This window comes from Lissotriton helveticus, chromosome 6 (assembly GCF_964261635.1).
Source record: "Lissotriton helveticus chromosome 6, aLisHel1.1, whole genome shotgun sequence".
NCBI lineage: Eukaryota > Metazoa > Chordata > Amphibia > Caudata > Salamandridae > Lissotriton > Lissotriton helveticus.
Window position 1 is genome coordinate 1,339,044,943 of NC_136067.1, and position 21,714 is coordinate 1,339,066,656.

General features: G+C 46.3%; 1 protein-coding gene across 1 annotated transcript in view; it reads right to left on the reverse strand.

Annotated features, from left to right (window-relative positions):
* Window positions 1-1,043: 1,043 nt before the first annotated feature.
* ACSS1 (acyl-CoA synthetase short chain family member 1) overlaps window positions 1,044-21,714 on the reverse strand; it is a 1,294,163-nt gene continuing 1,273,492 nt past the window's right edge. Inside the window, exons 13-14 of the mRNA XM_078649067.1 lie at window positions 16,527-16,648; window positions 1,044-2,083 (exon numbers count right to left, since the gene is read on the reverse strand). Coding sequence (XP_078505193.1) covers window positions 1,907-2,083; window positions 16,527-16,648 — 299 coding nt within the window. The 3' untranslated portion in view covers window positions 1,044-1,906. The remainder of the gene's footprint in view (window positions 2,084-16,526; window positions 16,649-21,714) is intronic.

Here is a 21,714-nt window from a genome sequence, read left to right on the forward strand (position 1 = left end):
TAATCAAGAAAAGAGGGACCAATGAACCATTCATAGTAGAGTTACACACGAGTGACCAACATATTCAGGAACGAAATAATCAGGTTTATTCAAGTGTTTAAAACATTTTGTACATTCATTATTCAGTATGAGCATCCACGCTCTCACTAATGTTGACTAGCTCCATCACAGTACATTAAATATTAAGGTCTTTACAAAAATGCTTTTAAAAGTGCACTGTGTGGGGCATGAGAATGTATCTGTAACATACTCAAGAACCAATAGGCAAAATGTGTGCGTATGTGACAGGGGCACTTAGGAGAAGGTTATGATTTATCCATTGACCTCAGAAAGGCATGCGAGTCATCTGTTGAGCATGAAGGTTAAAAAGTAATTTCAGTGTATTTTAAGGTATCCAAGGGTTTTACCCTTTCTGTGTCAAGGGGGAAATGCACCGAATGAGAGGGGGGGGGGGGGGGGGGGGGGGAGAGAGAGAGAGAGAGAGAGAGAGAGAGAGAGAGAGAGAGAGAGAGAGAGAGAGAGAGAGAGAGAGAGAGAGAGAGAGAGAGAGAGAGAGAGAGAGAGAGAGAGAGAGAGAGAGAGAGAGAGAGAGAGAGAGAGAGAGAGAGAGAGAGAGAGAGAGACAATAAAGGGGAAATACTTTTGTAAACTTAAAAAAGGACCTCCATTTTGTACAATGTGTGCTGAGGAGGCTGATGCCAATGCATGTAAGTATGCTCCTGTATATGCTCCTGTGTAGAGTACGACCCAGGTCTCTCACCCAGGAATGTCGGCTCCCTCCAAAGCAGCTTTGAGGTGGTCTTCATCCCGTCCTACTTCTTTAGCCAATAAGATTTGGCATGCTGGGACTTTTAGTTTACTTGCCCTTTTCTAGATAAGTGATTGTGTCCCAAGATACGTTGTGCTTAGGCTGGCAGGATGGGTCAGTGAGTTAAACACTCCCTGCTAAGAAACGCAGTGTTCTGCTGTTCATGAGTTCAAATATCAGCAGAACAAACTCAGCCTTTCATTTCCTTCTTCCAAGGTCAATAAATAATGTACCATTAAAATAGGTGATATATTTATTTGTTATTTGCAGTGTTTAAAAGGACAGAAGTGCACTATCGCACACTTATTAGAATTTTTATTATGATTAAAAAACAGGATTGAGTGACGATCACCTCTCTCACAAGGGTCCATTTGACCGTTCTGCACTGGCTTCGAAATTCTGACTCAGACGGGATCACCGCAGCTCTGTCCGCACGTTACAACAGTACTTTAGTCCAGGCCTTCGACAGATACATTCAGAAAGTGCCAAGATTGTCCAGGGAGTTGTTCGCGCTTCAGTTCAGGAGGTAAAATGACCTGACAGGGTCTGTCTGCTGTCATTCTGCTGACGCATTCATTTTAGCAGGAAAGTAATTCACACTGTGTACAATTGTTATTTCATGCTGAATGAACTGGAACTCCCGGTTCAGTATTGTGCGTCACTGACGTTAGTCCAGCCATAGAGGAAAAACAATAAGGTGTAAATGGAGGAGTTGTTACGTACCCTGGGTAGGCCGCCATTAGTGGGAAATACAAGTGGAAATGTAATTGAAAATGTTCCTCTGTGGCCTTTCACTTGCGAGTGAGCACCTAACAGGTAACACATAGAAACTCCAAAGCATGTGCTGCAACATTTGCAAACACCACCAAGGAGGCGTACAGAGGAAATATCTCGACATGTTGACATTGCCCACACGGTACCACAGCTTGTCTGTTCACAAAGCTTTATAAGCCAAGGCCCCATTAACACGCATTTGTCTATCTCTAGCCAAAATGTCTCAAGGAGAGGCTATGCAGCAAGGCACTATTTTTTGTCTTGATAAAAAACCCTTTATTGTATCTACACATCCCACCACCAGCATCGCAGGAGGCCTTCGCCTTAAGAAGATGGCTGCTCAGTCTTGTATTTGGCATAGGTCTCCAAGATCTCAGTGACGACAGAGGGGTCGTCCAGTGTGCTGACATCTCCCATGTCGTCGTGCTGGTCTGTGATGATTTTCCGCAGGACTCTTCTCATGATTTTCCCAGATCGAGTTTTAGGAAGGCGCTTCACCACCTGTGGGAGAAAAGAACACCAGTAAGGCGTGCCTAACATTTCTAAATGTAAACACTAAACATAACACTGGATAAAAACACAGACAAGTTAGGGACTGGGAGTTGTCAGCTATTGAGATGGAATGTGCTGTCTAGAGAAAAGGTAAAGAACAGTTATTTTAAATTGTGGTGTGAACTCAAAATTTGCATATTTCCACCCGAGATGCCAATAAAGTGGTGGGCTCTAGGCCTACATACTTGGTAAAAGGATGACACGGACAGGAGGTGTATGGTACTAGAACTGGCCACGTGCACTTAGACCCTTTTATTCGCAGGGTCACCTGACTGGTGACTTCTGTGTTGGATGGGTGTGGGTGTAGAGACAGCTTTCCAAGGAGTGGGTCATTAACAGGCACATGCTGAACACTAGAACGTGTCCAGCAGGACTCTACAAAGCCAAGGAATGCTCAAAGAAGAAAAACAATTATAGAACGTGGTAAGCCTTTCAAATTGTATATTGTCTCCAACATCTGCAAAACGGATACCGTTTGTAGAGGCAGACTGTTTATCTACCGCACTTCATGAGTGGTAGACACAAATTCCATGCCACTTCCTATAAAGTTGGTTTTGTACAATTTTGAGCGGGGAATTAGAGCCGGGTCTAAGATACCAGCAGCCTGCATCTATACTTCCAGGGAGAGGTAAACAGCTTGACTGCCAACCTCCTCATCAATAGCCAGTCTCCCTGACAATGTGACACCCTTGCTGCTGGGCCTGGGCACGAGCAGGCTTGCCTCCTGCATCCCCTATCTCTTTTAAAGGTTGGTAAGGGGAGCTCTACCAACACTGGCTCTGTGTTTGGGAGAAGCCTAAATGTGCGACAGCCACGGACATTCGGTGACAGACATGATGTTGGAAGTCCCACTCTTTGTGTGGTGGGGAATCCCAACACCATGCCCACCATGTCTTTTCCTGTTCAGGACCGGTATTCACAGCATAGAGGCCCTGAACCAGAAAAAGGGACCTAGGACTCCCATTCGCTGACAGAAATCTCCCAGCTAATCAGGGTCATTGAAATTGCATCTTCCACAAAAAATCTACGAAATCAGAATTTTACCGACAAGCCGGGGCTCAAGCAGAGAAGAGAGTATCTTCTGGAAATGGATCTGTTTGGTGACTGCCTTGCAACAGCATAAATGTGGCCCTGAGAGCCTGATTTAGAGTGTGGTGGTAAATGAAAACCCTTATAATTTTGGAATAAAATGTAAATGCTAAATTCGGAGAATAATTTACGAACTGAATTTCCTTCATCAAAGAGGGAATTCAGTAGGTGAAATTAGAGGATTTTCTATATCCACCAAACTTTAAATTAGGACCCACGTAAGCCATTTGAGGTTGCTGTACAGAGGGAGCATGCAGCACGTGAAGAATTGATGCAGGCATGGATGATGCATAAGAGTGTATAGTGGAGTACTGTCTACCTGGTTACAACAAGCAGAAAGAGGGACATGCTTTATGGGTCTGGCGGCCCCCATCATTAACCAATGTATATTTAGCTATGTTTCACCATGAATTTTATCAGCATAAACGAAGCAAATGGACCGATGTGACATATGAAAGTTTATGACGCTACAGCAAAATTAGGTAGATCATGGGACATATTATTTATCTGATGCGCATTCCTGATCCGTGCTGTGGCACATCCTTAATTCTGGGCAAATATAGATTAATTATTTAACAGTGACAGTAATACAGTAAGATAGATAAGGGGGTTGACTTGACACCTTCTAGCATACATGTGTAACACGCAGGGGCCTTATTACAGTAAGTGTCTCGGGGGCGCAACTGACGTTGTGCTCAGTTTTGGCGCTCCCGGGGAACTTTGGTATTACAGAATTGGGCGCAGACGCTTGTGCGTCCCCTTAAGTAATACCGATAGCACTGGCGCACATAAAGCAGCAGTGCTACCTTAAGGGGGTGTTCCTCCATTTGCATGGGGAGCGTGTCCTATGCAAATGAGGGACTTCCTTTGCCTCGGCACCCGCACCATATTACAGGCACGGGAACAGAGGCAAAGAACCTTCAAAGGGGCGTTCCCTCATTTGCAGAAAGGGTGTGCCCTATGCAAATGATGGAATTCCTTCGCCGTCGCCATATTACAGGCATGGGTGCAGAGGCAAAGAAGCTCTCAGGGGGCTCTGTGAGTTCCTTTATGTGTCTACTCCGGTGTCCGCCCTATCTTAAAGGCGACAGGTCACATTTTTGTTGGAGAGAAACTGTGTATGCAGCAGATCCGTGGTTACAATATTTGCAGGACCAAAACAGCCTTCCGACTTTTAAGGTTGAGAACATGATGTGGTCATAAAGCCAGACATTGTTTCCTTGGCAGCTATGGCTTCGGATTTTTTTTTCTCCATTTAACGATCACTTTGCCAAATCAATATAGACGATAAAGACAGATTTGCAGCTTCCAAACCTGTAAAAAAGCTAAGAGCTACTGTCCTGTATATTCTACATGAGCACTCTCCCAACTAAAAAAAACAACTACTGAACACACAGGATCACAGCAACTTGTCTGCTCTCCCCCTCACAACACCCCAATTTTGATATTTAATGTGCAGGAACCTCTAACTATCGGATCTAAAAATATAAACATACGGAAACGTCTCCTCCTAGGACAGAAGGCAAGACAGCTCTGCTATAGCTCCACAAATTACCCCTCGATACTTTCTTACTGAGCCATAAATCACTTCTAATGATGCCATTTTGTAACACGTCCAAAGAGGCTTTCACCTGACACAGAGTAACAAAACTTAACTACAAACCCAGCCTTTACAAATATCCATGCCAGTGAGGAGTTATCAACACCGTACTTTAAGGCGGCCCCACCTATACCCTGAAGCTGTCCTCTTTTAGGGGCAATTCTTTAACATCTAAACTGAACATTTAAAACATGCTAGCCTCATAATCTCCTTCTCCTATGTCTTTTAATTTCAACTGTAAATCCAAAAAAGATCTGGTCTACCAGCCTTAACTAAAATGTGAATGATTTAGTGCATCGTCCTCTTTAAATCTATTTGCCCTTATGTGTCACATTCTCCTTTAAAATTTACTGCTTTACCCAGTATAAAAAATATAAAACTACAAGACATTTGTTTACAGCTAAAACCATGTCCCACCAATGGAAAAAAGTCACCCAACTAATATCATCATACAATTCTCACAGTCTCAACTCGCTCTCTGACACTGACATGTTAGTGTAAGCAACTAACATCTTCATGATGCATTCACCCAATGTATTTGTCCAAGTCCATCATTGTCTTTAATGTCCAAATTCAGCCCATTAATGTACTCCAGGTTTAGTGGCTGCAATATCACTTAACTTTTCACAAATTCTATGACAGACTGCCTTTAGGATATCTGTTTTGAGGAGGACTTTTGTCTGAACACAACCAGTAAGTTCAAGCTCAGTAATCATATATCCTTAGCTAACCATGTTGAATAAAACTTTATTATGCCCATCATGCATCAGTAGCTTCCCTTCAGAATTAAACTTTAATTACCCCTCTAGCCTGTTTTAGTGGGCAGTGTGCAATCAACTTCAAACGTATGTTGGAACAAATTCATCTGTGAAGCTGTAGATGTTCTTGCTTACTCTTCTTCATCTTTCGTTTCCAGTGGAAGTCTTCGTGCTTCTGACAAGAAGACCAGAAACCCCCCCTAGATGACCCATAGGAGAAGTATATCTAGGATTCCTACTGGGCTGCGTTATACCCTGTTTAAACAAATGATTTAAAAAAAATGATGTAGCTTGCAAGGAAAGCAGTAAAACAATAATCACAGGACCCTCAGTGTGACTGGTCCCTTGATCAATCTAAGCCGGGTCCCAGACCCCTCAGAGACACTGCGCCCTGTCATATCTGACTCTGACTTATCGACTTATCGAGGAGCCCCGCACTTCGGGGGTCTGGGGAGGATGACGGGGTCTGACCTCTGGGGCCCACAGGCTTAGAGTCCATAACTCTGCTATTTAATTATTCTTACAGCTGTTAACATTACCACATCAGTCTACATGGAGGGGTCCACCTCTACCACGCTCATGCTCTGCTAACCATTTTAGCTTGGCACTGTTGTGGAACGTCAATGGCCTATTAGACCATATAAAGCGAACCGCAGTTCTTCGCAGTGCCCACGCCAGGCGCCCGACATCCTCCTTCTATAAAAAACACACCTTCTGGGATCTCATTGCACCTTCCCCACCCGTTATGGGTTTGACAGGGTCTGGCATGCTGGTTTCAGATGGGGCTCCCAGGGAGTGGCCATATTGATTTGCAGGGGTCTTCCCTTTACTTTGATACAGGTCGAGACTGATTCACAGGGCCGTGACCAGCAGGATCGAGGGTCATCTTCGTAATCTATTGTGTGTGTATATTCCCCCTGCCACAATGCCCTCCGCCGTCTCACGCTCACTTGCCCTCAGGGTCTGACGGTCATCGGGGGTGACTTCAACGCTATTCTGCAACCTCATTGCGACGCGACAGGTGCTCCCTCTGTGTCCCGCCTTGCCTCTGCTAAGCGCCTTTCTGATTGGTCCTCCGCCCTAGGTCTCTGCGACGCTTGGAGGGTGTGGAACCCCCGCCGAGACCAATATACTCATACTTGGGCGGCCCACCATACTCACTCCCATATTGACCTGCTCCTGTTGCCGGCCATCGACTGTCAGTTGGTGTCCGGGGTTACTATCATGCTCCGAGGTATCTCACCCCTCCCCTGTCTCCCTCCATCTCGGGAACCGTATGACTTGGCGGATGAACGTTTGGTTTCTGCAAGATGCTGAATCTGTCGAAACCCTCGGGCAGGAACTGCGGCAGTACCTGCTGATCAATACGGGATTGGTCCCCTCACAGGGTACAGTGTGATAGGCCAGCAAGGCCACTATAGGAGGTGTGGCTAGAGGCTTGCAGCTCGCAATGCTCCATGAGGAGATCGGTCAGATCTCTCTGGATTCTGCTAAAATGCTATGGCGTTCCTTATTGGCGCACATATATGGCTGGGGTGACAAAAATGGCAAGCTACTCCATAATCTAATCTTGTACCCCAAAGCCAACCGCATAATGCCTGAGGTCTGTGATGCGGCCGGCGCTCACCATTTCACCTCTCAGGCTATCGCCCAAGCCTTTGCGGGTACTACACTAATCTTTATGCGGTCCAACCTCCTGAGGCCTCCCTGGCTGCATTGTTGTCTGAGACAATGACTCAACTGCCCCATCTTCCCCAGGCAGTCTCCGAGACTCTGGACCTCCCTTGCCCCGGAGGAGATACACGGGGCCATTTCACTCTTGCATTCCAATAAGACGCCAGGGCTGGATGGTTACCCTCCGGATATATTACGTGACCTACTGCAACTTGTTGGTTCTGCACTTAGTGGATTTGTTCAAACATGTGGTGGACACAGGGTCCTTTCCCCCAGAGACCAACGTGGCCACTATTGTGGTTCTTCTGAAGACACAACCGCCTTCCCTCGCCTGTTCGGATTATCGCCCCATTTCCCTCATCAACACCGAGGTGAAAATCTATGCCCCTGCTCTGGCCCAACGCCTCCATCCCCTCTTGCACAACTTGGTCCACCCACCCCAATGTGGGTTCATGCCTGCCCGGGGTACCTGGCATTGCATACGCCGTCTCCACCTCGCCGTCGCACACCGTCATCAACTCACTCCGTACTTGGCCCTGCTTTTGATTGATTTTGAAAAAGCCTTTGATACTGTTAACTGGAGCTATTTGGAAGGCGTGCTGGAGGTGATGGGATTCGGCCTTCTATTTCAGCGCCTCATCCGAGTTTTATACTCCCATCCTATAGCAAGGGTCCTAATTAATGGCGTGCTCTCAGAGGCATTCCCCATCCAGAGGGGCACCCGTCAAGGTTGTCCGCTCTCACCACTTTTATTTGCGCTAGCGATGGAGCCCCTGGCCTCTCTCATACACCAAGATCCCCGCATCTGGGGTTGGGCTTGGGACCCATATAAGGCCAACAAGGTCACCCTTTACGCCGACAACGTCCTTCTATTCCTAGCGGACCCTGAGAACTCTGGCCCACGGTGGTTTGACGCCCTTTCCACCTTTGAACGGGTCTCTGGCATTTGGCTCAATCCGGCGCAATCCACTCTGGTTACCCTCCACCCGTGCCCTCCCTCTTAATCCCCTTGGCAGAAGTGCCCTTTTTAAAATGATGGTTCTCCCCGGTTTTGTATATATTTTACAAAATATAACGCTTCACCTCCCGGAATGTCCGTGGCTCACTGCCGCATACCTGCTTATGACGGGGGCATGGGTGTAACCAATCCTCACCTTTACTATCTGTCCACACGACTCATCGTGGTTCCTGATCCGGCATACCAGGTTCAGCTCCGATCGTTGGACTTTCCACAGCTCCAAGCCTACTTGTAAGGGGGCCCCCATACCCCTGGTCCTCCCTCCCATAACCAGGACAGTCCTATTGGCTTGGCACACTGCCCTGCGCCACACGAAATGGGATGGGAAACTCACCGAACATACACCCCTGTGGCATGGTACCTGGCTAAGGGAGACCCGACCCTCCGGGACTTCCGTCAGTGGGACTACATTGGGATCTCGCTTCCTGGGGACGTCTGGGTTAGGGACCACATCAGAACCTTCGCAGATTTGCAACAGCGCTACTCCCTCCAGTCCTCCCAATTTTCCAAATACCTACAGCTTAGACATGCCCTCAAGGTGCACATTCCGTCTCCTACCTCCCTCCCTGAATTTAGTCCCCTCTAAGCCCAGGTGATGATGGGGAACCTAGGTAGGGGGGGGGTGTCACGGATTTACCGCTCCCTTGTGAACAATGGCCCCGCAACCCTAGATTCATTGCGTGCCTGCTAGGAGGGTTGGCTAGGCCCCCTAGAGGATGCGGACTGGAGAGACGCTCCCATTGCCCCCAAGACCTTGACGACTTCCTCCAAACTGCATCTAATCCAACTCTATTATTTACACATGGCATATCTAACCCCTGCGCGTCTATATAGAGCTCGAATGCGGCCTTCCCCGACCTGTACACAATGTAATCACGCTCCAGCTGACTTTTACCACATGGTCTGGCAATGCCCTGTCCTTGCACCATTCTGGGTGGGTGTGGAACTGGAACTTACACAGACCCTGGGGTGGACGGCTCCCCACGACCCATTACATCTGTTTCTAGGTGTGTTTGATGGCCTGGATGGCTTTCGAGCCGACAAGCGTTTCCTTGGGACTGCAGTGGCAGTGGCAAAACGTGACATTGCGGCTCTCAGGCCAAGTCCGTTACTGTATGGAGGTGGAGACAGGGGATCGACTGGTGCGGAACTCAAGAGGATCCCCTCTTTGAAGCCCGAAGTTGCCCGGAACTATTCGAAAAGATTTGGGGTAAATGGTTCAATCCAGTGTCCTGAGGGGTGTGTGTGTTCCTTTGTATCAAGATAACCTTGATCAAGACTCTATTCTAATGAAGAATTTACAGGTCTCTGTCATCTTCGTTGCGGTTGTATACTATCCAGATACTGTGCTCGATTTTGCTGCCAATGTAAATTTGTGGTTTGTTTTTAAAATCAATACATTTGATTATCAAAAAAAAACCAATAATCACAAGCACCAGTAAATTGATATGCTACTTTTCATTTATAATAGAATTTAATTTTAAGAGATTTTTGCTTTCCCATGGAAAACATATAGTCTTTCACTGATCCTGTTCTCGCAGACTGCCAACACAACCTGCCATTGTTATGGGTACAATGGCAATTCTTATCTCAGCTAATCTCACAATTGAACTCCATAGTGGTATTGTCATGGTACAAATGTTATTAAATCTGCAAGCTGCCCTTGATGATGTAGACCAGATAGGTTACACTCAAGAGCATCACAACTGCCTTAGTTTTCCTGTGCAAGCCATCTCCGAGTTTTAGTCCTCCCTTTCGGGAAGACATACCAACAGCAGTACACTTTTTTATGAAATATATAAGATAGATATCAATAGCGCATCTTCTCATTTTTACCTTACCTTCTAAACACATAAAAGGCATTTCATTTCTCCCACCTACATGAACAACAGTCTTTTGCTTTCAAGCTAGATCTGCTCCCTTTACATCCCAAATACATTTCTATAGAATTAGGTTATCAGGTAACTTGAGGGTCAATTCTACATGCACCACAAGTAAATTGCTAACATTAAAAAATGTAGTCCTTCCAACTAAGGCTCTCACAGAATTTCAGAGATTGTCTTACCAAGGTTGAAAAAGGAAGTGCTCAAACAAACTCACATTTATCCTGACATGACAGAGATTTACTAGGCCACAGTCATTTTGATTGCTAATTTTTCTCCTTTCATCAGTCTTTCAATAAATCATGTCTTCCTTTGTTATTATAATTCTTGTGGTGTTAGTAGACACAGATTTATCATTTAACCCACAGGTGTCGGTAGTGGCCAAAGCTAATCATTTCCACTCAAATGTTGTCCCAATTGTTTTGCATTTCTCTACACATTCTGGCATTTGTCTCTTTGCTTTAGTCTGCTAGCTACAGAAAGATCTGACATAAAAATACTCTGACAGGCTAGACTTTGTTCCAGGCTAGAATGTATTGACAAGCAGACTGTGATGACCTCTCTAATTCATCTTGCCCATATTTATTTTTGCGCTGTAACTACCAGCCTGATTTAAGAAAGGTTGCCACCTAGCTTTAGTGGTCAGATTACCAACGGTATTAGTTGGCACAAATTGTTGAGGAGCTGTTAGAAATGGTATTTCTGGTTAAATGACGTATGCAGCGAGGCCAAGCAGGAAACACCACTCTAGTCTGGGTAAGCTAGATACACAATAAGATAACCTGTGTGTACCCTATAGTAGCTTGGCACAGTGCAGTCAGGCTCATCTACAAAGGCAATGTGTAAAGTATTTGTGCAACACACACAGCAACACAATGAATACACCATAAAAATACTCCACACAGGTTTAAAAATCCAGATTGTGTTCTTAGGAATAAAACAAGACCAAAATGACAAAAATCCGATAAGAAGAGTTATGATTTTTTAAAGAATAACCCCAAAACAGTGCTTAGAAGTCAATAGCCATAAAAGGTTACTTTAGGTTGCGCTAGACCGGGGTAAATCCAAAGTTCAGGCTGACTGAGATGGAGTACAGGTTGGATGCAGTTCTAAACAGGTCCCACTGAAGTTTTTCCTTCTCAAGCTGAGATAAGAGCCCCGTTCGTGGGCGAGTCGGTCACTGGGAGCAAGTAGAGCATCACTAGCAATGATTCTGCAGGCGTGAAGAGTCGGATGGGCATCGTGGATTGCAGACAGGACCTCAAGATCGCAGGCAGCAATACTTGCTGTGCTAGGAGACAATGTTGTGGCTGCTCGTGCTGATCTTTCGAGCGACACAGTCCCAGTGTAAACAGGTTCATTCACGGTCCCGAAGAGCCCATAAGTTTGATTTCAGGGGCCAAGGAGTTCTAGGTGATAAACAGCTGCGGAACCCACATCTGATGCACAACGCTTGGAGAGGGCACCTCAGGCAGGGGTAAGACTCACATAAGGTAGAGTCCAGGAGCAGCAGCAGAATTATTTGAAGTCTTTTGTGTCCCTGAGACTTCAGAAAATAGGAGGCAAGCCAACAAGTCCTTGGAGATCACTTGGAGGGAAGGAAAAGTTCACCTCCTCCCTCCTCTTCTAGCAGAGTCAGGGAGCAGCAGGCCATACGGCAACAAACAGAAAAGCATTCCTTTCAGAAAATCAGTCCAATTGTCGTTTTGACAGAAGTTCAGTTCAAGATTCAGGGTCTTACTTTAGGGTCAGAGACCCAGTACTTATACAAAAAATTGCCTTTGATGTAGGGGGTGACTTCGAAAGAACTTTCTGAAGTGCACAAGGATCCCTTTCAACCCAGTCCTGTCTGCAAGGCTAACCCTGGGGGGGTAAATCTGTGCTTAATTTGAGCCGGTGCTCAGCACCAGCACCTAATTGTCAACACCATACTTAGAACAGTCTACCGCATGGTGGCACTGCTCATCCACTTTAGTGATGAGCAGAACAAGGGTTGTTTATTAATACAATATACATAAAAAAAATGCTAACACATACCTCCCCAGCCATTCCTTTAGCTTTGGGGACCTGGAATATTCTGAACTGTTGCATTTACATGCGAGAGAGATGGTTGGTAGTTGTTTTGGCAGGGGTGACAAGGGCGGTGGGTGGTGCAAGCTGCATCTAATATTTTATAAATTAAGCACTGTGATCAGGACACAACCTATTGAAGTGTGTCAGTCCCTCCCATTCCACCCTGCCCAGGTAGACCCATCAGAATGCAGATGAGCCTCACTGTCTTGTCTTTGTGGCTGTCTAGAGGGAATGCACAATATGTAGCTGTCACTCAACCCAAATGTGTATTGGAGAACGGCACAGAGAGCAGTAAGTACAGAGAAATGCCCACTTTCCTGAAGTGGCATTTTTAAAACAGTAAGGTTAAATCCAACTTCACCAGTAAGGAGTATTTATCATTACCGTTCCAAAAATATAAAATATGAAAAAGCTACTCCTCCCTGATCAGAAATACAGCTTAAAAGTTTATTACGGAATTCCCAATGCTGGGTTATGAGAGGGGTAGGCCTCACAGTAGTGAAAAACAAAATAGGCTGTTTTTCACAACCAGGACATTCTTAATATAAAAGTACATGTCCTATATTTTACTAACATAACACCCTGCCTTTAGGGCTACCTAGGGCCAGGCCCGGACTGGCCGTTGCAGGCACCGGGCAATCCCCCGGTCGGCCGCATGGGTGGGGGCCGGTTTTGGGCCCCAGGGGGCCGTTCTTGTTACAGGGCCGTTTTTTGCAGCATAGCTGCAAAAACGGCCCTGTAACAAAATCGGACAAAAACCGGCCCTGGCAAAGAGTGCGGTCGCACCCCCAGGGTAGAGGGGGGGCCGGCTGAGCACTTTGCCAGGGCCGATTTCGGTTCCCAGTCCGGCCCTGCCTAGGGCCTACCCTAGGGGTGACTTGTATGTGATAAAAAGAGAGTTTGAGGCTTGGCAAAACGTTTTAAATGCCAAGTCAAAGTAGCAGTAAACTGCGCATGCAGGAACTGCAGTGGCAGGCCTGAGACAGGCTTGGAAGGCTACTTCTCTGGGTGCTGTAATCAGGCACACTAGTAGCATTTAACTTATAGGCCCTGGGTGTATGATATACCACTTTCAAAGGGACTTACAGTTAAATCAAATGCGCCAACAGGTATAAACCAATTATCCCATGTTTTAGAGGAGAAAGCACATGCACTTTCGCACTGGTCAGCAGTTATAGAGTGCCCAGAGTCTTAAATCCAACAAAAAGAATGTCCCAAAAAAGGAGGAGGAGGAAGACAAAACATTTGGGGTGTTCCATTCCGATCCGAAGCCACCAAGATCACCTGCGGCGTACCCCAAGAATCATCCCTCATCCCGACCCTTTTCAACATCTACATGGCACTGCTTGCCAACATGTTATGTTATAAATGTTTATATAGCGCACGGCTGCCCCAGCCAAGGGGCGTCCCGGCGCTAGCTGTCTGTGTCCAAAAGGAGGCTGCTGAAAAAGTAGACTAGCGGTGGCATAACATAACTAACAGAAAAGGTGAGTTTTAATAGCTTTCCTGAAGGATAGAAGATCCATCATCCCACGAATCTGAGCTGGGAGTTCATTCCAAAGGTTTGCTGCAAGGTATCTGAATGATCGACCACCCATCCGACTCAACTTAATGCAGGGTATTGTGGCCAGATTCTGTCCCTCCGACCGTAGAGAACGTCGAGGAACATAGGATGAGAGAAGCAGGCATAACATAGCGGGGGAGGCAAGTTTCAGAATTTTAAAAGCAAGGCACAGGGTTTTAAAATAAATCCTCTTTTCCACAGGGAGCCAGTGTAGACTCCTGAGGGTAGTAGTGACAGATTTGTGGCGGGGAAGGCCCGTCAGGGCTCTTGCGGCGGCATTTTGTACTCGCTGCAATCTAGCTTTCTCGACTACGTTGGTTCCTAACAGCAAGGAGCTAGCGTAGTCCAACCGCGAGAGAATAGCTGATTGTACCACCAATTGGCGAGTATGGTGGTCAAAGTATTTTAAAATGGGTCGGAGGTTTTGTAAGATGCCAAAACAAGTGGCCGCCACTTTTTTAGTATGGTGGAAAAAATTCAGAGCAGAGTCTACCCATACACCTACATTTTTCACCACACTTTTAGGCACAGGTGGTTGGTTCAGAATCTCAGGCCACCAATTATTCCCCCACGCTGTTGTGTCTTTGCCTAACAGCAGGATCTCCGTCTTGCCGGCGTTAAGTTGGAGGTAGTTTGAGGACATCCAGCTGGTGATATCTGCGTAAGACTGTTTACAATTCTGCTCACTCAGGCCGCTCTCGTCTTTTAGTGCTACCACCAGCTGGGTATCGTCGGCATAGGACACAAGTGAGAACCCGCGGTTCCTGGCTACCTCTGCCAAAGGGAGGACGTAAACATTGAACAGGGTGGGGCTGAGAGCAGACCCCTGAGGTACTCCCTGTTCAATGGGACATTCCTTGGAGAGATGCGGTGGAATGGAGACCCTGAAGGATCTGTCTGACAGGAAAGCCTTGAACCAGCTAAGGGCCTGATCAGATACCCCTACTTCCTCATCGTTGGGAGCACAAGCTGTCACTACCCCATTGTCAGTACGGATCTCTATTCGATGGTGGATGCAGCGGAATCATCTGGTAGTGGGAGTTCCTTTCCAAGAGGACAACCCCAGGCAATCGCTGGTGACAGATGCGTCCCTTCAGGGATGGGGCGCCCATCTGGGATCGCTTCAAGTTCAAGATCGTCCGATCGCACGACCTTAACAACGTCTCGTACGCCGACGATACCCAGCTGATCGTCTCCCTCACCAAGGACCCGGCCACCACCAAAACCAACCTCCACGAAGAAATGAAGGCCGTCGCAGGATGGTTGTAGAACAGTCGTCTGAAACTGAACTCTGACAAGACGGAGGTCCTCATCCTCGGCTCCACCCCCTCAGCCTGGGACAAATCCTGATGGACGACCACACTGGGAGCCGCACCGACACTCACCAACCACGCATGTAACCTGGGGTTCATCCTGGACTCAACACTACCTATGACCGAGCAAGTCAACACTGTCTCCTCCTCCTGCTTCAACACCCTCTGCATACTTCACAAGATCTACAAATGGATCCCCACAGGACCCAGAAGGACGGTCATCCAAGCCCTCGTCAGCAGCAGGCTGGATTACGGCAACACCCTCTAAGCGGGAACCACGGCCAAACTCCAGAAGAGACTTCAACGCATACAAAACGCCTCAGCACACCCCATCCTCGACATTCCCCGCCACATCACTGCCCACCTGAGAGACCTGCACTGGCTCCCCGTCAACAAGAGGATTACCTTAAAGATCCTCACCCACGCTCACAAAGCACTCCACAACACCGGACCAGTATACCGCAACAAACAACTCACCTTCTACACCCCAAACCGCCAGCTTCACGCCACTGACCTCACCACCATCCCAAGCATCCACCGAGCGACCACCCATGGCAGATCATTCTCCCACCTCGCCGCCAAGACATGGAACACCCTCCCCACCCACCTGTGACAGACCCAGGACCTTCTGACCTTCGGAAGACTTCTCAAGTCCTGGCTGTTCGTTCAGTAGCAACACACCCCCCCTAGCGCCTTGAAACCCTCACAGGTGAGTAGTGCACTCTATACATGCTATGATTGATGGATTGATTGATTGATTCCTTCGAGAGGCCATTTTCCAACAGGAGCACTCTGTAGTTCATGTGCAAATCCTCTGAAGTTCCTTTATGACCAAGGCTTTTAATAAGAAATCCCCTGGGTCCCACGCTATAGTAAAGCACAATCACAACACAAAACACACTACTAAGTGTCATTTGCCCCTACTGAATGTTTGAATATATTAACAATACTTTCATTTTCATCTTAAATTTCCACTTGCTGTTTCCAACAGAATTCTTTGTGAGATAATCTATACACTTTTAAGGGACTACTTATGAGTAGAAGTCATATTGTCCAATTTGTGAGAATTAATGCAAAATATTTTCAAGAAGGTACTCATTTTTCAAATGATGTTAACAGTCACCCTTTAAAAACAACAGGTTGCTAACTCTTTGTGTGTGCCTCCAAGAACATGATATTTGGATGTTATTCCCATGTTGTGCCTAAATCTTTGTAACAATAAACCCAATGACACACATATTTACTTTCACTGTTACTGAAGACTCCGCTCAAATGCTAACTACTCAGTTACTCAGAAGAAAATTATTAACAATGAGAATCATGGCGTTTGTTATCAAAAAGTAGTAGGTACATAGAACACTGGAATCAAATAATGTTCTGGAGCTTCTCTTGTGTAGCAAGGTAAAGAAACCCAGCTTACCAAAACATGATCTGGCACAGCATATTTTGCAATCTTGGAAGCTACAATTGATTTCAGTTCTTTGGTAATATCAGTCTCAGTGTGACTGATATTTTCTTTCAAGACAACAAACGCAAATGCACCTGTAAGAAAGATAAGAAAAGTGTGAGATGCAGTGATATTTATAAAAGATGAGTCATAATGAGTCATGAATTTACAACATAATATGGACTGGTGTGAACAAGATTTGTCCTAGTCTCTAAAGCGAATTTCTTATATTTCTAAACATATGTGTCTAATGATTACTCTCGGACTCTTACCTTTGCTTGTGCATGCATTTTTAATTTTATGATTTTCTGTAGATGCAAGGTTGAATTCTATACAAATGTGATAAAACGTGTGCCTTTTTAAAATATGTTTATGAATGCAATTACTTGTCACCAAACTTAATTGTTTGTAAATTACACTAGTGCATAAATGACAGCAAATTATTGTTTCATAGTGTTGGACTTGGCCATTTCTGCAGGGTCATCCCCAAACGTTTTGACTTCACCATTCTGTTTACTGTAGCTGTTTTTGTTGGCGCATTAGGACTCAGCACATATTAACAATGCTAATCAATGCTAAAGTGATTTTGCTCTCTCCGGTAAACACAGTAAAATTGGCTTACACCCAATTGGCACATTTAATTTACTTGTAAGTTCCTAGTAAAGTGGCACTATATGTACCCAGGGCCTGTAAATTAAATGCTACTAGTAGCAGGGCCGGCCTAAGGCATGTGCAAGCTGTGCACCTGCACAGGGCCGCCAAACCCCAGGGGCTGCCACGCCAATATATATCCTTGGATACATATTTGCGTGGCGGCCCCTGGCAGGGATTTGGCGGCCTCGGGCCCCCTACCTACACTCCCTGCTCAGGGCCTCCGTGAGCCCAGAGCCGGCCCTGCTAGTAGGTTTGCAGCACTTATTGTGCCACCCACTTAAGTAGCCCTTTAAACATGTCTCAGGACTGCCATTGCAGCCTATGGGTACAGTTTTAAATTGCCATTTAAACCTGGCCGAATAAACCCTTTGCCTGGCCCAACCCTACCTTTTTAATACATGTAAGTCACCCCTAGGGTAGGCCACAAACATCCCAGAAGGCAGGGTGCAGCGTATTTGAAATGTAGGGCATGCACTTTCAAGTTTTACATGTTCTGTTAGCGAAAAACTCCTAAATTCTTTCTTCACTACTTTAAGGCCTACCTCTTCCATAGGAGAACATTGGGTCACCCTACTACATTTAATATTATATTTAATAAGTGTTATATTTCAATTGGGAGCACGAAGACAGGTCAAGTTTGGTGTCTTAATAATTGTAATTAAAAACCCTGTTTAATGCTGGGTCACATGACCAGGTGAGGTTGGCAGTTGGTCTTTGTGTATTGCTCCCAGGCAGTGATATAAGAGAAGCTAAGTGCTGGCAGGATGGGCTATTCTGAGTTAATGAGGGAGAGGACATGTCACCTACCACACTTGCACATCACAAAGACCCTGCCTGAGCACTCTCACAAAGAGTTTGACACTATTCTATTGTGACCCTAGACAATATAGGCCATGGCAGGGAATCAATCCATTTGTAGCACATCTGGTATGAGGGGGGAACCTTTAGATGCTTCTCCTACTTGAAAGTGGGCATGAGGTATAAATATTGGACCCCAAAGCCCAACTCCTCAGTACACATCAAGACCTGTGGAAGACTCAGAAGAAGAACTGCTGTGCTGCAAGAAGGACTGCCACTCTACTGCACTCCTGCCTGAGTGAAGGGCTGGACTTGCATCTTGAACCCAGGACCACCAGAGTGACTCTAAGTGCTAGTTGGCTGGCCTCTTGATCAGAACCCTCAGTGACAAAACAGGCTTGCCCCATCTTCTACCCATAACATGGACTTTGCCATCTGTGGTACCTCCCCAGTCCTGGACCTTTGGCAGTAGGCATGAAGGTGATCTACTCGCCCAACTGTGGTCCCAGCCTAACCAGTGCATCAAAGCCGCAGCACGATGCATCGCCGAACAGAAACTCTGCATCGGAGCTGCTACATGATCTATCACCTCACTAAACCCCACATCAAGACTGCTGTGTGGTTCGTATCCAGTGGAGGACTTCGCACTGCCGTCCACAGCCTTCCAGGAACCGCTGCTGCCCAGCACATCCTCAATGCATGCCATCACAAGCATCTCGTTGATGGCATCCTTGATGACAACTCAGAACTTCACATCGCAAGCCCCGCAGCTTCTTCTGTACCAGCTGGTGTGCAGTGCATTGCGATGCAGGACTTCCCTTCACAAGCCCCTAGTCCATGCACCCTTGATAACATTGCAGGACCTCGCTTTGTGGCTAAGTAGCTCCTAGAAATCACCACTGCACAAAACATCCTCAACCTGGTCCTCTGCATCACTTCACAACAAGGATTTAAGGTTACTTTTGTTCAGCGGGCCTAACTGGGTCCCTGTAGTTTTAAAATTGCATATCTCTGGTTGGATTTCTGTTTTGGTCTTAAATATTTCTTAAAAACTACTCTAGTTTTATAAATTAGTTTTCGATTCATCTTGTGGTTTGTTCCACTTTATTACTGTTCCAAGTGCTGCATAAGTACCTTATACATTGCCAGTAAGTTAAGCCAGACTGCTTTTGTGACAAGCTACCAGAGGGTTAAGCACAGGTTAATTTGGAGTTTGCTTGTGACTTCGCTCTGACAGCGAATGTGGTTGCTGCGTAAGTATGGTTTCATCTCCCTCAAAACAGTAACCCAATTTCTTACACATAGCAAAACAAAAATGAAATAATTCTAGTACAACAATAGATTTGTAGAATAGTGGTTTGGATTTCAGTGAACTAAAAAGGGGGCGCATAAATGTATGTGATAGATTTGGTTATGTTTTAGGTTTTGGCACACTTCTGAGTGGAAACTATAAACCCTGACACCTCATGGACGATTGCAACTCAGCGAGCGGGGATGGTGGTGAGGTCATCAAGTTATTCATAAAAGGAAAATGTCATCCCTGTACAAGCTGATGGTGTGACTATTAGCACCCAATAGAATCCCGGAGACCTGTAGCTTGTCTCTGACTCTTTGAGCCAGAAGCTCCATGTATAGCACAAAAAGGAATAGATGTAGGGGACAGCCCTGTTGGGTCCCACTCACTATAGGGAATATGGAGGATATAGTCCCATTGACACGGACTGAGGCCCTGGGGGTGCTATAGATACAACATAGACATGTGATAAATTTATTACCAAACCCGAATCGACGGAGGGGTTCAAGCAGGTATGGCCAATAAACGCGATCAAACTCCTTCTCCACATCAATGGAAAGGAAGAGAGCCTCCCTATGCAATAGCTGGATAATGTCAATAAGATGCAGGAGCCATTTTGAATTATCTATGCATTGCCTTGTAGGGATGAAGCCAGATTGGTCAGGATCAACCAAACATGGCATAATAGGATTCAGTAGAGTGGCTAGGATACCAGTGAAGAGTTTAGCATCTATGTTGAGAAAAGAATTGGGTATGTATGGCCCACAGTCCCGTGGTCTTTCGACAGCTTGAGTATCACCGAAATAGACACCTCCAGCATAGAATCAGTCAGGGTACTTGAGTCAAAAAAGGATTTAAAAAGTTAAGTCAAAAGGGTGGCTAGCTCTTAAGAAAACATTTTATAAAATTGGGCGGTGACTCCATCAAGCCCTGGCATTTTTGCAGGTTTGAGGTGAGCGATAGTTGAAACAACCTCCTCTATGTGTACTGGTTGGTCATGCAGAGAAGCAAGTTCCAGCGGCAAACGTATCAAGTGAACTCCCTGAAGATAGGTGTTCAGGTCTCCCTTGGAACCGTCCGAGTATAAAGAGCTATAAAAATCTTTAAAGGCCTCGGCTATTTCAGCATCCATGTGAACCTCCTTGCCCCGAGCTGTCCGGACAGAGCTCAATAAGCCAATGGTGCCTATGAGCCAGCATGCGTCTGCAGCAGTCACTGCTCGAGTAGAATTTATATTTGAGCCGCAAAAAGGTGTAATCCGCCCTTTCGAGGTCAAGGCGCTTCAGAAGGAGTGTCTTTTTTTCTATCTCTCGCCAAACCCTGGGGTCACCTGAATGTTTATTGATTGATTCTAACTCAGAGACCGCCTGTTCTAGTTGCTGGTACTTCTCCCGGCGAATCTGGTTCTCGGCTTCCGAGATGGTGATAAATTCTCCCCTTATGAAGAGCTTTAAAGCCTCCCATATCGACAAAAGGGGGGCTCCCTCGATGTCATGGTCGTGGAAGTTATCTATTAGTGCTGTACGTATCGCATTGACCATGGCAGGGGTTTGCTGCAGTGCATCGCAGAGCCAGTACAGGGCTGAGAGATATTGAGACATAGGGCTAAAGCGATCGGGCGTAGTTTGAAAGATATCGGGGTTCTATGCTCGCTGACACAGGTCGATAGGACGGGGACGTGAGAAAGGGATCAATGTGGGTGTATGCCTTATGGGCCGCCGAATAAAAAGAGTAATCTCTCGAAGAAGGTTGAAGGTGATGCCAGATGTTGCAGAATGCCCTGTCCGCCAGCTATCGGGGGCCGTCAGACGTGAAGGCTGCTGTTTGGTTGGAGCCATCAAGAGTTGAGTCCATCACCAGATTAAAGTTTCCCCTAATCAGGATGGCTATGTCCGGGGTAGTGAGGGCCGCCACTAGAGCATCAATCATAAAGGGTTCTTGCTGCTCAATTGGAGAATAAATATTAGCCAGAGTCAACATATAAGCATTCCATTGTAGTCTAACCACGGGCAGGCACCCCTTCATTCCCGTAATCGTGAATTTTAGTTTGACATTACAATCCTGGGTGAAAATAATAGCTATGTTGTTCTTCTTTGTGGGGCCGTTGGACCAAAACTGGAGGGTAAACAGCATGAGCGCATGCGGAAAGTGTCTTTGGGTAGCAGGTGGGTCTCCAGCAGCAAGTATATATCCCCGCCTTATTGCTCCAGGAGAGACATCAGTGCTGCGCGCTTTGCTGGGCTGTTTAAACGCCGGACATTAAGGCTGATGACACGTAACTCTCGGGTCATGGGACAGGGACTTGGAGTGCAGTGCGGGCAGGAAAGAATATGCTAGCTGTGAAGTGCTACTAGAATGCCACAACGGAGGCGTATCGGATGCGGTCGGTGCAAAGTAGTGAAAAGAAAGAAAAAT